The sequence below is a fragment of the Carcharodon carcharias genome, chromosome 23 (genome assembly GCF_017639515.1).
Source record: "Carcharodon carcharias isolate sCarCar2 chromosome 23, sCarCar2.pri, whole genome shotgun sequence".
NCBI lineage: Eukaryota > Metazoa > Chordata > Chondrichthyes > Lamniformes > Lamnidae > Carcharodon > Carcharodon carcharias.
In genome coordinates, this window is record NC_054489.1 from 11,896,293 (window position 1) to 11,909,529 (window position 13,237).

Here is a 13,237-nt window from a genome sequence, read left to right on the forward strand (position 1 = left end):
TGTAACGATGGTGCCCTCGACTGGGAGACAAGCCAATGTATCATATATTTTTGTACATCAGGTGACAAGGGATCCACCTTGACTGTGATGCCTACTCCAGTCAAATACCCTGCCAGCACTCGCTACCTGGACTTGAACATGAGTGGGACTAATTGAACTGCCATTTGAAAGAGAGTACAGGCATGATGGGTGGAATGGCCTCCTTTTGTGCTGTAAGATTCTCTGAGGAAAGGTCATAATACAACTTACTGAAAAGCAGCCAGCCCTATGGAACTAGACTTCATTGTGAATCAGGAGCAGAGGGGAAAACTAAGCTGTTCAGAATGTTATTGGTAACTTTAACCTTTTTAACAATGAACATCAATGAGGATTATTAAGCCCAACAATGTGGAATGGTTAAACTAACATGATTAGCAATGCAGTTAAGTACCCAAATGCGAGTTAAAAGGGGAAATGTAGTACTGGTGTGATTACAAAATGCAAGCTCATAAGTGGTAATGTCACTGGACTGGTAATCCAGAGGCCCAGGCTGGGGACATGGGTTCAAATCCAACCATGGCAATTCAATCAATAAAACCTGGAATGTAAAGCTAGTCTCAATAATGGTAACCATGAAACTATCATTGATTGTCATAAAACCCCATCTGGTTCACTAATGCCCTTTAGGGAAAGAAATCCTTACCTGGTCTGACCTACATGTGATTCAAGGTCCACACAATGTGGTTGACTGTCCTCTGAGATAGCCTAGCAAGCCACTCAGATCAAGGGCAGTTAGGGCCTGGCAACAAATCTACTTGCCACTGATGCCCAAATCCCATGAAAGAATAAAAAAAGTTCAAAATCCCAGTATTTTCTTTTAAATAAAATTAGTTTTATAAATGTTGTTCTATCTTCTTTTCTTATATTTTTGAGGTGACAATTCTATTTCCTAGGAGAGGCAACAAAAAAGAAAAGCCCTGGCCCGAATCTTCTGGTTGGTGTGCGGGGGCGGGCCCCACTCGCCGACACGTAAAATGACGCGCTGTGACATCGGGCGTGCGTCCCAACCATGTGTTGGCGCGTCATTCAGATCTTCAGTTCGGCGGGTGCACACTGGAGTCGGCTGTGCGCCCGCCAAACTGTCAAAGGCCAATTAAGGCCATAATAATCTAATTAAGCTGGGTGTCTGGGCTGCCTGTCCAACCTTAAGGCAGGCGAAGAGCCCAGGCAGCCTTTGTATTTATCATGAAACTTCATCCATGGGCAGGATGAGGTTTCATGAGGTGTTTATAAATGGAGTTAAAATTTTTATTAAAATTCATTAACATGTCCCAGCTCATGTGACACTATCGCATGAGGGGTCATGTCTGAATATTTTTTTTTCCCTTATTTTAATTCTTTACGATCAAATTAATCTCCCTGAGGCAGCTCTGTGCCTCAGGGAAATTAATGCGCTGGGGCAGACCCCGACTCAGCCTCCTCCCCCCTGCCCGCACAGGGAGTGCTCAGCACTTCTGGGTGCACGTCACACTGGGTGGGCCAATTAAGGCCCGCCCACATAAAATGGCAGCACGCAGCAGATCGCAGGTGGCGATTGGCTGCGCATCCACTCTTGCTCAGCTCCCCCAATGGAGAGAAAAATCTCCCCTCTGTTGCAAATTTAAGAAAAAATCTCTTGGAAATTGCTCCTTGATTTCCGAACATAATCAAGGAAGCTCCAGGAGAGCCCAGTTGACTGTGCGGCATCCTTTCAGGATAAATACTTATTAACTTGTGTGGAACATAAACATAGGCATGGATTTTTTTCAGTCAAATGGCATGTTCCTATGCCATACATTCTACATAATTAACATCCATAACAGTACAATGTGTCACTAAGAGAATGAAACAAGGCTGTCTTTTTCTCCCTAACCCATACTAATGGGGAACAATCGATGAACAGATTGATCAAATACAAGTGTTAAGAGGAAAACACGTTCCAAAGGGATTCCCTTGAGCTGTGTCATCTCATTTGTTGTTTGGCTATTATAATTGTACAGAGCATATCTTTTTATTTCTGTTGGACTGTGGATTAAAATTACAATGGTTGCAGTTTGAAAGACATGTCTACTGGAACAGTGTGAGGGATATATACAATGTTGCTGTCCTGAAACAGAATGTGCCGTAAAAGACAGGATGGTGTCGAGGAGGAGTCCAGTCTAATGGGGAACTGCCTGGCAACAACATTTTAATTGGCTCCTGACCAGATGACCAGTCTTTGTGTGAGAGCAGCAGCAGAATAGCTCCTAGCCTGAAAAGAAAAAGATCTAAAACCTATTGCTCCTGTGTGTGTGTGTGTGTGTGTGTGTGTGTGTCAGATTCCAGTAATTCTACAGTAATAGCTAGCTGACTTTTCCTCCCCATATCGCTATAACCTGCTCTCTCTCTGAAAACCCCTGTCACGAGGCAAGAGGAAGATCATTGTTAGAGACATTGAAAGGCAAGTACTCAACCAGTGAACTAAAGACTGAAAGTGCTGGGAAGACCACCTCATGTCATCAACAAAGAACTGAAAGGAACTTGGAAGACATTGATCAAAAACAACCCATTGAATCCTGTACTCCAGAATTGGTGCTATTGAGCTGTTTTATCCCACTCTGAAAATCCATGTTTTTGTGTGCCTTATGTGTCCTGTGTGTGTGTGTGTATAGGGATTTAAGAAGGGGTAGAGTTTAGGTTATAGAATTAGAAATTAGCGGTTCATATTTCTTTCTTTTGCCACGGGTTGAAAACGATTTGTTCAATAAATAGTTATTTACTTATTAAGTTTACAAACCTGGTGCTCATATTCTGTTAACCTAAATTAAACAATTAGCTGGGTTGATCAAACTTTTGTCACGGCTCAGGGAGCAGTGGTGCTTGATATTGCAGCACACTATCCCCAGTGAGTCATGACATAATGAATATACAGAAAAACCTTGTAGATAGAAATGTTTGTGAAACATTTTACTTAATCGAAAAAAAATGGTATGGAGGTCATTTAGATGTAAGTGTTTATGACAGTACTTTATCCTAAAGTCCCCTTTAAATCACTATCCTTATGCTCAGATCAAGTAACACCAAGTTCCAGGTAGAGGTATTTGAAACCTGAAATGAAAACAGAAGCTTCTGGAAATACATATCTGGCCAGTCTTCACCTGAAACAGAAAGATAGGTTAATGCTTTGGGTGGGATGCCTCATCACATCTTGGTGGATTATTGGCAGTTTGTGACAATATTAGAAATGCAGGTCCCTTTAAGAGTAAACCAGGACAGGCTTAAGAGTGAATTGAGAGTAGGTGATGCTCATTGAATGAAGCCTGTACCTAAGACGGGTTTTTCCCCAGTAGTTGGGGTTTGCTTCTGGATAGGAAAAGAATAGGAAACTGGTATTTGTACTGAACTATAGTTTAACAGTATAACAGTTGTGATTTACTTCTGCTGCCTGATTCAGTAAATGGATATCCACCTATTAAATAGTTTGATCAGTAGGTAACAGGTCCTAACACCAACAATACCAGTAAGATGATCATTCCATCTCAGAACATGAACAGTGAGCCTCTAGCAAGGAGTTTTCATTTCTCATTCTTTACATTTCTTCCTTTCAATCACAGAATCAGATTAAGAAAATAGAAAATTTAGAATTGCTTCACAATTTAAGGTGAGTACTATTTTAACGGGACAACTAAATTAATTGTTAAGAAATGTTGTCTCTAGTAAAGTGGTGAGCTCATTACTAGTAAGACAGGTGCGTAGTTTCTGTTCATTCAGTACAAAAGTTTCTATTCAGAGAGTGGAACATCTCATCCAGTGTGAGAATCATTGATTGCTCAGTATGCGGGTCGCCAGTTGTTTAATGTAAGAATCATTATTTACTCAGTATGAGGATTCCTACTTATTCTGTATAGGAATCAGTGCTCACTTAACGTGTGGGTCACTATTCACTTAGTGTTAGACTCCATAGTCATTGAATGTGAAGGTCACTACTCTGTTTCTCATTGCTCGATGCTGGAGACCCTGCTAGTTCACCGTGAGTGTCCTTACTCTGTTTTAGTGGCTAGTTGAAGAGCCATGTTGGCAGAGAACCTATTCATAATGCAAGAGGACCTTAGCAGGGGAATAGGAACCTGAGAGGGAATTCAGATAGGAGAGAAACAAAGCTAATAATGAAAGAAAAGTAGTAAGTGAAATTGAAAAGCAGCACAAACAAAGGCCAGAATCACATAGGGTCAAAATAGGGAAAAATGTTAAAAAGCGAAATTAAAGGCTGGAAACTGAATATTCAAGGGTATTCAAAGTTTAGGAAGGATAGCCAAAAAGGAGGTAGGGTAGCACTATTAATAAAGGATGAGATCAGTACATTTGTGAGAAAGGCTCTTAGCTTGGAAGATCAAGACATAGAATCAATTTGGGTGGAACCAAGAAACAACAAGGGGCAGCAAACATTGATGGCCAAACAGTAGTGGTAATGTAGGACACATCAGTAAATTAGATGTGCATGGTAATGCAGTAATCATGGGGGACTTAAATCTACATACAGACTGGGTAAATCTAATTAGCATTAATGCTATGGAAAATGAATTCCTGGACTGTATACAAGATGTTTTCTAGATCAATATGTTGAGGAAACAACCAGAGAATGGGTTATTTTAGACCTAGTATTGTGCAATGAGAAACTAATTAATCTCATTGTAAATCACAGAATCATACAGTGCAGAAGAGGCCCATCGAGTCTGCACCAACATGTGAGAAACACCTGACCTACCTACCTAATCCCATTTACCAGCACTTGGCCCATAGCCTTGAATGTTATGACATGCCAAGTGCTCATCCAGGTACTTTTTAAAGGATGTGAGGCAACCCATCTCTATCACCCTGCCAGGCAGTGTATTCCAGACCGTCACCACCCTCTGGGTAAAAAAGTTTTTCCTCACATCCCCCCCTAAACCTCCTGCCCCTCACCTTGAACTTATGCCCCCTTGTGACTGACCCTTCAACTAAGGGGGACAGCTGCTCCCTATCCACCCTGTCCATGCCCCTCATAATCTTGTACACCACGATCAGGTCACCCCTCAGTTTTCTCTGCTCCAATGAAAACAACCCAAGTCTATGCAACCTCTCTTCATAACTTAAATGTTTCATCCCAGGCAACATCCTGGTGAATTTCCTCTGCACCCCCTCCAGTGCAATCACATCCTTCCTAGAATGTGACAACAAGAACTGCACACAGTACTCCAGCTGTGGCCTCACCAAGGTTCTATACAACTCCAACATGACCTCCCTACTTTTGTAATTTATGCCTCGATTGATAAAGGCAATTGTCCCATATGCCTTTTTCACCACCCCACTAACATGCCCCTCCGCCTTCAGAGATCTGTGGACACACACACCAAGGTCCCTTTGTTCCTCAGAACTTCCTAGTGTCATGCCGTTCATTGAATACTTCCTTGTCAAATTACTCCTTCCAAAGTGTATTACCTCACAATTTTCAGGGTTAAATTCCACCTGCCACTTATCTGCCTATTTGACCATCCCGTCTATATCTTCCTGTAGCCCAAGACACTCAACCTCACTGTTAACCACCCGGCCAATCTTTGTGTCATCCGCAAGCTTACTAATCCTACCCCCGCATAGTCATCTATGTTGTTTATATAAATGACTAATAATAGGGGACCGAGCACAGATCCCTGTGGTACCCCACTGGACACTGGCTTCCAGTCACTAAAGTATCTTGTCATCACCCTCTGCCTCCTACAACTAAGCCAATTTTGAATCCATCTTAGCAAATTACCCTGTATCCCATGTGCATTTGCCTTCTTTATAAGTCTCCCATGTGGGACCTTGTCAAAGGTTTTGCTGAAATCCATATAAACTACATCAGTTGCACTACCCTCATCTACACACCTGGTCACCTCCTAAAAAATTCAATCAAATTTGTTAGGCATGACCTCCCTCTGACAAAACCATGCTGACTATCCCTGATTAAACCTTAAACCTAGATTCTCTCCTTTAGGGAAGCCTTTAGGGAAGAGTGACCATAATATTATAGAATTTTACATTAGGTTTGAAAGTTATGAGTTCAATCTGAAACTAGGGTCTTAAATCTAACTAAAGGGAACTGTGAAAGTATGAGAGACAAATTGGCTGTGGTAGATCGGGAAACTACATTAAAATGTATGATGGCTCACAGGCAATGGCTAGTATTTAAATAATTAATACATGATTTACAACAAATTAACATTCCTTTGAGGTACAAAAACCCAACAAGAAAAGTGATCCAACCATGGCTAACAGGATTAGTTAAAGTTTCTATTAGATCAAAGGAAGAGGCTTATAAAGTTGCCAAAAAAGTAGTAAGCTTGAGGATTGGGAGTATTTTAGCATTCAGCAAAGGAGGAACAAGAAACTGATAAAGAGAAAATAGGTTATGAAAGTAAACTTTCGAGAAACATAAAAATAAACTGTAAAAAGGAAAAGATTAGCAAAGACAAATGTGGGCCCGTTTCAGGCAGAGACAGGAGAATTTATAATCGGGAATAAAGAAATGGCAGACAAACTAAACAAACACGTTGTGCCTGTCTTCACAGAGGAAGATAAATAAACCATCCCAGAAGTACTAGCGAACCAAGGGACTAACGAGAATGAGGAACTAAATGAAATTAGTATTAGTAAAAAGCAGTACTGGAGAAATGAATGGGACTGAAAGTTGGTAAATCCGTTGGACCTGATGATGATCTGCATCCTAGAGTGGTGGCTGTAGAGAAAATAGTCATCTTCCAAAATTCTATGGATTCTGGAATGTTTCCTAAAGATTGGAAGATAGCAAATGTAACCCTACTATTTAAGAAACGGAAGAGAGAGAAAACGGGGAACTACAGACCTCTTGGCCTGACATCAGTAGTAAAGAAAATGCTAGAATTTATTTTAAAGAATGTGACAACTGGAGACATAGAAAATAATGGTAGGATTGGACAGAGTCAACATGGATTTTGAAAGGAAATCATGTTTGACAAACCTGTTAAGAGTTTTTTGAGGATATAACCAGCAGAGTAGATAAGGGGGAACCAGTGTATGTGGCGTATTTGGATTTTCAGAAGGCTTTTGATAAAATCCCACGCAAGAGATCAATAAACAAAACTAGAGCACATGGGATTGGGGATAATATAGTGGCATGGTTTGAGAATTGGTTAATTGATAAAAAACAGAGAGTAGGAATAAACGGGTCATTCTCAGGTTGGCAGGCTGTGACCAGTGGGGTACAGAAAGCATCAGTTCTTGGGCCTCAGCTATTCAGAATCGATATCAATGATTTGGATGTGGGGACCAAATATAATATTTCCAAGTTTGCTGATGATACAAAACTAGGTGGGAATGTGAATTGTGAGAAGGATGTAAAGAGGCTTCAAGGAGTGAATGGGCAAGAACATGGCAGATGGAATATGATGTGGAAAAATGCAAAGCTATCCACTTTGGTAAGAAAAACAGAAATGCAGAGCTTTTCATGAGAGATTGGGAAGTGTTGATGTCCAAAGAGGCCTGGGTATCCGTGTTCATAAATCACTGAAAGCCAGCATGCAGGTGTAGGAAGTAATTATGAAAACAAGTGGTATGTTGGCCTTTATTGCAAGAGGATCTGAGTACCAGAGTAAAGATGTTTTGCTTCAATTGCATAGAGCCTTGGTGAGACCGCACCTAGAGTATTGTGTACAGTTTTGGTCCCCTTACCTAAGGAAGGATACATTTGCCATAGAGGGAGTGCAACAAAGGTTCACCAGGCTGATTCTTAGGATAGCAGGATTGTTCTATGAGGAGAGATTGAGGAGACTGGGCCTGTATTCTCTAGAGTTTAGAAGAATGATAGGTGATCTCATTGAAACATACAAAATTCTTTCAGGGCCTGACAGGGTAGATGCAGGAAAGATGTTTCCCCTGGCTGGGTATTGAGAATCGGGGACACAGTCTCAGAATAAGAGGTAGGCCGTTTAGGACTTAGATGAGGAGGAATTTCTTCACTCAGAGGGTGGTGAATCTTTTGAATTCTCTACCCCTGAGGGCTGTGGAGGCTCAGTCATTGAGCATGTTCAAGACAGAGATCGATAGATTTCTAGATATTAAAGACATCGAGGGATATGGAGATAGTGAGGGAAAATGGCGTTGAGATAGAAGGTCAACCATGATCTAATTTAATGGCGGTGGAGTCTCAAGGAATTGAATGGCCTACTCCCTGCTCCTTTTTCCTATGTTCCAAGGACCAATAAAATATTAAATCTCTCTAATTCTCTATCACAGATTTTTGACCCTGGCAGCCAACAGAATCCAAAAAGTGGAAAACCTTAGACCTTTGCAGAAACTGGGATTCTTAGACCTTTCAAATAATCAGATTGAACAACTTGACCCAGGTTGGTTTGCTTCAGTTTTCATTTTATAGTTAAAGTAGATATTCTTTTGTGACTGGAACGCAACAGTCCTCTGCAATTTCACTACTAGAAGCCAGTTGAATCCTGGTCAGATCAATGGCATGAAGGTGTCCTCTCGCCGATGGTAGTGGACAATAATGAAATAGGTTGTTGCAGATTCAATTTGGTTCAAATTGAGACGGAGTCCAGCAAATGAAATCATCCATAATTCAATACAAAATTATCATCAAAATTTCAGTGTGTGACAGTGCAGGGAATAGAATCTTCTACTGGTGCTGTGTCATGTTGTTCTTAGGGTTAAGGTACATTGTTGCATCAGGATAGATGGAAACTGCGATCTAGCAGCTTGGGAGTTCTTGATGCTGAAAGCATGTAAATACCTTATTCACCATCCCTGACTCCCCTCATCTTGTTGAGCATAAAAGAAATCAGCAAAATAAAGGTCTAAAGAAAAATATATCTTTTAATTAAATAAAATCTCAGAGCTCTCTCAGTTCTTATCTTAAGTGATACAACTTGAGTCAGTCTCAACACAGTTATAAAGAAACAATGTGGAAGGTTAAGCAAAAGCAGAAAGTCTACATTAGCAACACTTTTTAAGTGCACATTATAGTACATGAATTATTTGAAAACTGATATAAATTATGAATGTGATTTTCATCCATAAGTAATGATCTGTATCTAGCTCAACTACAGATTTCTGGCTTTGGTACTTTGGTGCTTGTCTGCATTCAGGCAACATGGTTGCAATGGGATTGCCACAAATAAAGGCTTGGGGGCACAAAAAAGTAATTAACTAACAACATTACAGCAATCCATATAATAATATGAAATAAAGAAACCAGAGGTTTGGGGTATATTCATTAATCTGCATACTTGACACACACTGCAAAAAAAATCATTACAGCATTGAATTGTGGGCAAATTAACCCAGGCCAATCTCCCTGACAAACCTCCAGCACTTATTGGTACACTTTCAAACTGACCCAAACACTACATTATGAGCCCTGTGTTACAAACCAGGAGTTTTTCACAAGATGACAAGATAAATACAGCTGACTGTTCATTCTGCCCTTTGCTCCAGACAAATCCACAATTCTCATCCCAGCATTCAACAGATTCAAGCGATTGTAGGACTTTTGTCTACACTGCCCTATCTGGACATCCAATTCATTTGTTGATCACACCTTGTCTAAAGAGCTTTGTTTAATCAGTTTTAAATTTGCCTTTTACTATTTTGAACTTGTGATCCCATGAGCTACTGGCAAGGTGTGACTTTATTATTATTACAAATTTGCCTTTTCAATTCCATGTGATATGTTCCGAGGTCCGACAATTGTTTTTTCAAGAATAAGTTTAGATTCCTGGTGCCCCTGTCGAAGCTGATTTGCATCACACTGCTGCAAACACAATGCTGATCTCCTGCACGTACTCATCACATGTTTTGGAACTGGCTGAAGCAGGGCTGAGAGTTGAGTTCAAATCAGGTTATGTCCCGTGTGCATAATTCACATCCTCCTGTCCAAAGCAGATATAGCACAGGAGCCCATTCAGCCCATCATGCATTTGTCAGCTCTTTGTAAGAGCTATCCAATTAATCTATGAATACACTGAAAGATGGATGATAAAGGACCACAATAGTCCTATCGTCTCCGTTAAACAAACATAGTTCATCCATCACCAGTTATTTTCAGGAAGAAGTAAAAACTGCAGCTAACTCAGGAAAACCTCTGAGAAATTCCTCTCCAATCCCCAAGGCTGATGAGCAAATTTTGGAAGACATGTGGTTGCCCATGACTCGTCACAATGACAACTAACTGGCAACATACCGTCTATAGCCGGAAACTGACTTACATTTCAGGAATTTGTCCAGATCACCTTTAAAAGACCGTAGTGACTTCACACTTAGCACATTCTCAGATATTTGTTCCATAATGACTCTCTGTGAAAATAAATACTTCTTGGAATCTCTTTGCTTGCAGATTGTGCAGGCATAACCTCTAGTTATACCATCCTTATCCATTTCAAATAAACAGTCCAACCAAATTGTATCTAACCCACCCTTATTTTGAAAGCATCAGAAAATTGCTCCACAGAGCCGCCTGTTTGCCTAAGGCTGACAGTCAACATAGCAAAATTGTTGACATAGCAACTTATAAAGGGACATGTTGAAGAAATGCATGACCAAGAATCATGGCAACAGGAACGTAAGAAATAGAACTGCCCCTCAAACCTGCTTTAGGCAAGAACTATGCAACTTACACAAGATTTTAAATTTTATAGATCTCCGTGGCAGATGTACTGATGTTGACGCCTGATGGCTGTCACTTGAATTGCTTATCTCCTTATTCACATTTATTTGTGTCCTTTTACTGAGGTGAATTTCCAAGGAGTCTCATAATTCTGAATATGACAGACAATGACTGCACAAAACTGGAAGGATATAGGTGAGACAAGAACCCTGATATATTGCTTTAAAAATTTACATTCCAGATTCTTGGTGGGGGGGGGTTGGGGGGGGGGTAGAGAGAGAGGTGGAGGATGCAGCTGGGAATATCAAAGGTTTCACCAACAGTGAATAGTTGGTATGTGCTCTTCACACTGTCAAATTAGTAATGGTTGATTGAAAGGAAGTGGCGGTTTCTATACCACACTTTGTTGACTCTAACTGAACAAGGATAAAGAAGATTTATAAGTTCATTTTAACATAACACATTTTGGTGGGACACTGACAGAATAACTCATTGGGCGGGACACTGCAAGCCATCTGTTTTACACCCCCCTGAATTTCTTGTTCAATTCAATGGAAAATAAAATAGGGCGGCACATGAAATGAGCAGCAGGATTTGCCCCATACTCTCTATACTGTAATATCGAAAACCTAACTGATGGAACAGTACACATGCTCTATCCACACTAAAATGATGTTCACTTTTGCTGATGGAGGTTAAGTAATGATGCACTTGTTCTATCTTCAGTCCATGATTGCCTGTATTTTACAGGGAGAGGGTGACAGAAGCTCTCCCTGCCCTCCAGCAGCTTGATGGTAACTCTGTCCAAAAGAGAAAGGAACCAAATGAAGCTGGTGAAGAAGATGGAGACACTGGCGATTCTGAAAGTGAGGAGAACACAGAAGAACAATATGACACTGAGATTGAGAAGGAGGATTCACTGCCTGAGATCTCAGCTTCACTGGAAAAAGTAAAAGGTAAAGTATATTTACAGTGTGATTTTTGGATTAGTATGTGAGATTAAATTCAAACTAATTGGGGCCTGTACAGTTTTATAGAAAGGATGTTTTATCTTAGCACTGAAAACAAAAAAAAAAGTCACTCAATTCTGCATGAGCAAATCACCATCCCTTCCCCCCCACTCCTGGCTGGAAGAATCACCGACACTTTCCACTGACCCTATTCTCACTGAAAGACTCAGCTGCCATTTCCCTTCACCTCACCCACCTGTCGTACCTTTCTGATTGCAAGAATAGTGTGTAAAGGGTAGAAACATGAAGAGATTCTGTAACAACAGCCTAGTCAACAAGAGCTGACTGGTTTACCGCCTTGAAAATACACTGTAGTATTAGTTATTTTCTCAGATGTAGTTTAATTTTACGGAGTGGTTCCACTGATTGACACCTACCTTCTGGAAGTGAGCTTGTGTGGATGTCAGTTGTGAGCAGGATTCCAATTAGTACATTGCCCTATTTATTCAAATGATGCACTGACATTCTCTGTAAAGACTCACATGACATATGTCATATGAGTGATGTTTGGCAGTCTGACACTGCCCATGAATCAAAACTCAGCAAGAGTCACAATCTTCAAAGACAAGAAGGAGGAAAATTGGAAAGAGTGTAAAGAACTAAAATCTTTGAAGAAAAAGATCAAAAATTTTTTAAATCAAGAATTTTTAGCTTAAAAGCAACAAATTCCCACTAAAGGTGAACTAAATAGCTAAGTCCCTGTCTCTGTAATCTCCTCCCACCCCAACCCTCCAAGATTTCTGTGCTCCTCTAATTCTGGCCTCTTGTGCATCTCCAATTATAATCGCTCCACCATTGGTGGTCGTGCCTTCAGTTGCCGAGGCCCCAAGCTCTGGAATTCCCTCCCGACACCTCTCTGCCTCCGTCCCTCACTTTCCTCCTTTAAGATGCTCCTTAAAATCTACTTCTTTGATCAAGGCCAGGATGTTTAGGTCGGCGAGCAGGGGTTGGGGCCCGCTCGCCGACACGTAAAATGACGCGGATGATGTCGGGCGGAACTCCCAACGTCACCCCGCGTCATTTCAATTTTCAGGTCGGTGAGGGCTCAGCTGAATCAGCTGTGCGCCCGCTGACCTGTCAACGGCCAATTGAGGCCATTTAAAAACTAATTCAAGTAATTAATGGACCTGCCCGTCCAGCCTTAAGGTTGGTGGTCAGGCCAGGAGTCCTGGCGGGCTTCAGAAAAAGCATGAAACTTCATCCAGGGGCGGGATGAGGTTTCATGACGCTTTCTAAAAATTGAATAAAAGTTTGATTAAAAGTGATGGACATGTCCCAACTCATGTGACAGTGTCACATGAGGGGACGTGTCAGGGAAATTTTATTTTTGTACATTTACCATTTTTAAATTTGGCACTGATCTTCCTGAGGCAGCACTTAACCTCAAGGAGATGAGTGCACGCTTTCGCGCGCAAGCGTGAAAGAGCGTCCTCTCGTCTGAGGGAATCCCCTCCGCCCACACAGGGAGCACATTTCCCAAATTTTTGGTCATCTAACTTAATATCTCCTGATGTGGCTTGGTTGTCATACTTTGTTTTAGAATACCCCTGAAAGGGATGTT

The 13,237-nt window shown here is 41.0% G+C and overlaps 1 protein-coding gene across 1 annotated transcript in view; it reads left to right on the forward strand.

Moving 5' to 3' along the window:
• LOC121269251 (leucine-rich repeat-containing protein 46-like) overlaps positions 1 to 10,231 on the forward strand; it is a 32,604-nt gene extending 22,373 nt beyond the window's left edge. The window contains exons 4-6 of the mRNA XM_041173809.1: positions 8,287 to 8,396; positions 9,150 to 9,202; positions 10,172 to 10,231. Coding sequence (XP_041029743.1) covers positions 8,287 to 8,396; positions 9,150 to 9,202; positions 10,172 to 10,231 — 223 coding nt within the window. The remainder of the gene's footprint in view (positions 1 to 8,286; positions 8,397 to 9,149; positions 9,203 to 10,171) is intronic.
• The last annotated feature ends 3,006 nt before the right edge of the window (positions 10,232 to 13,237 follow it).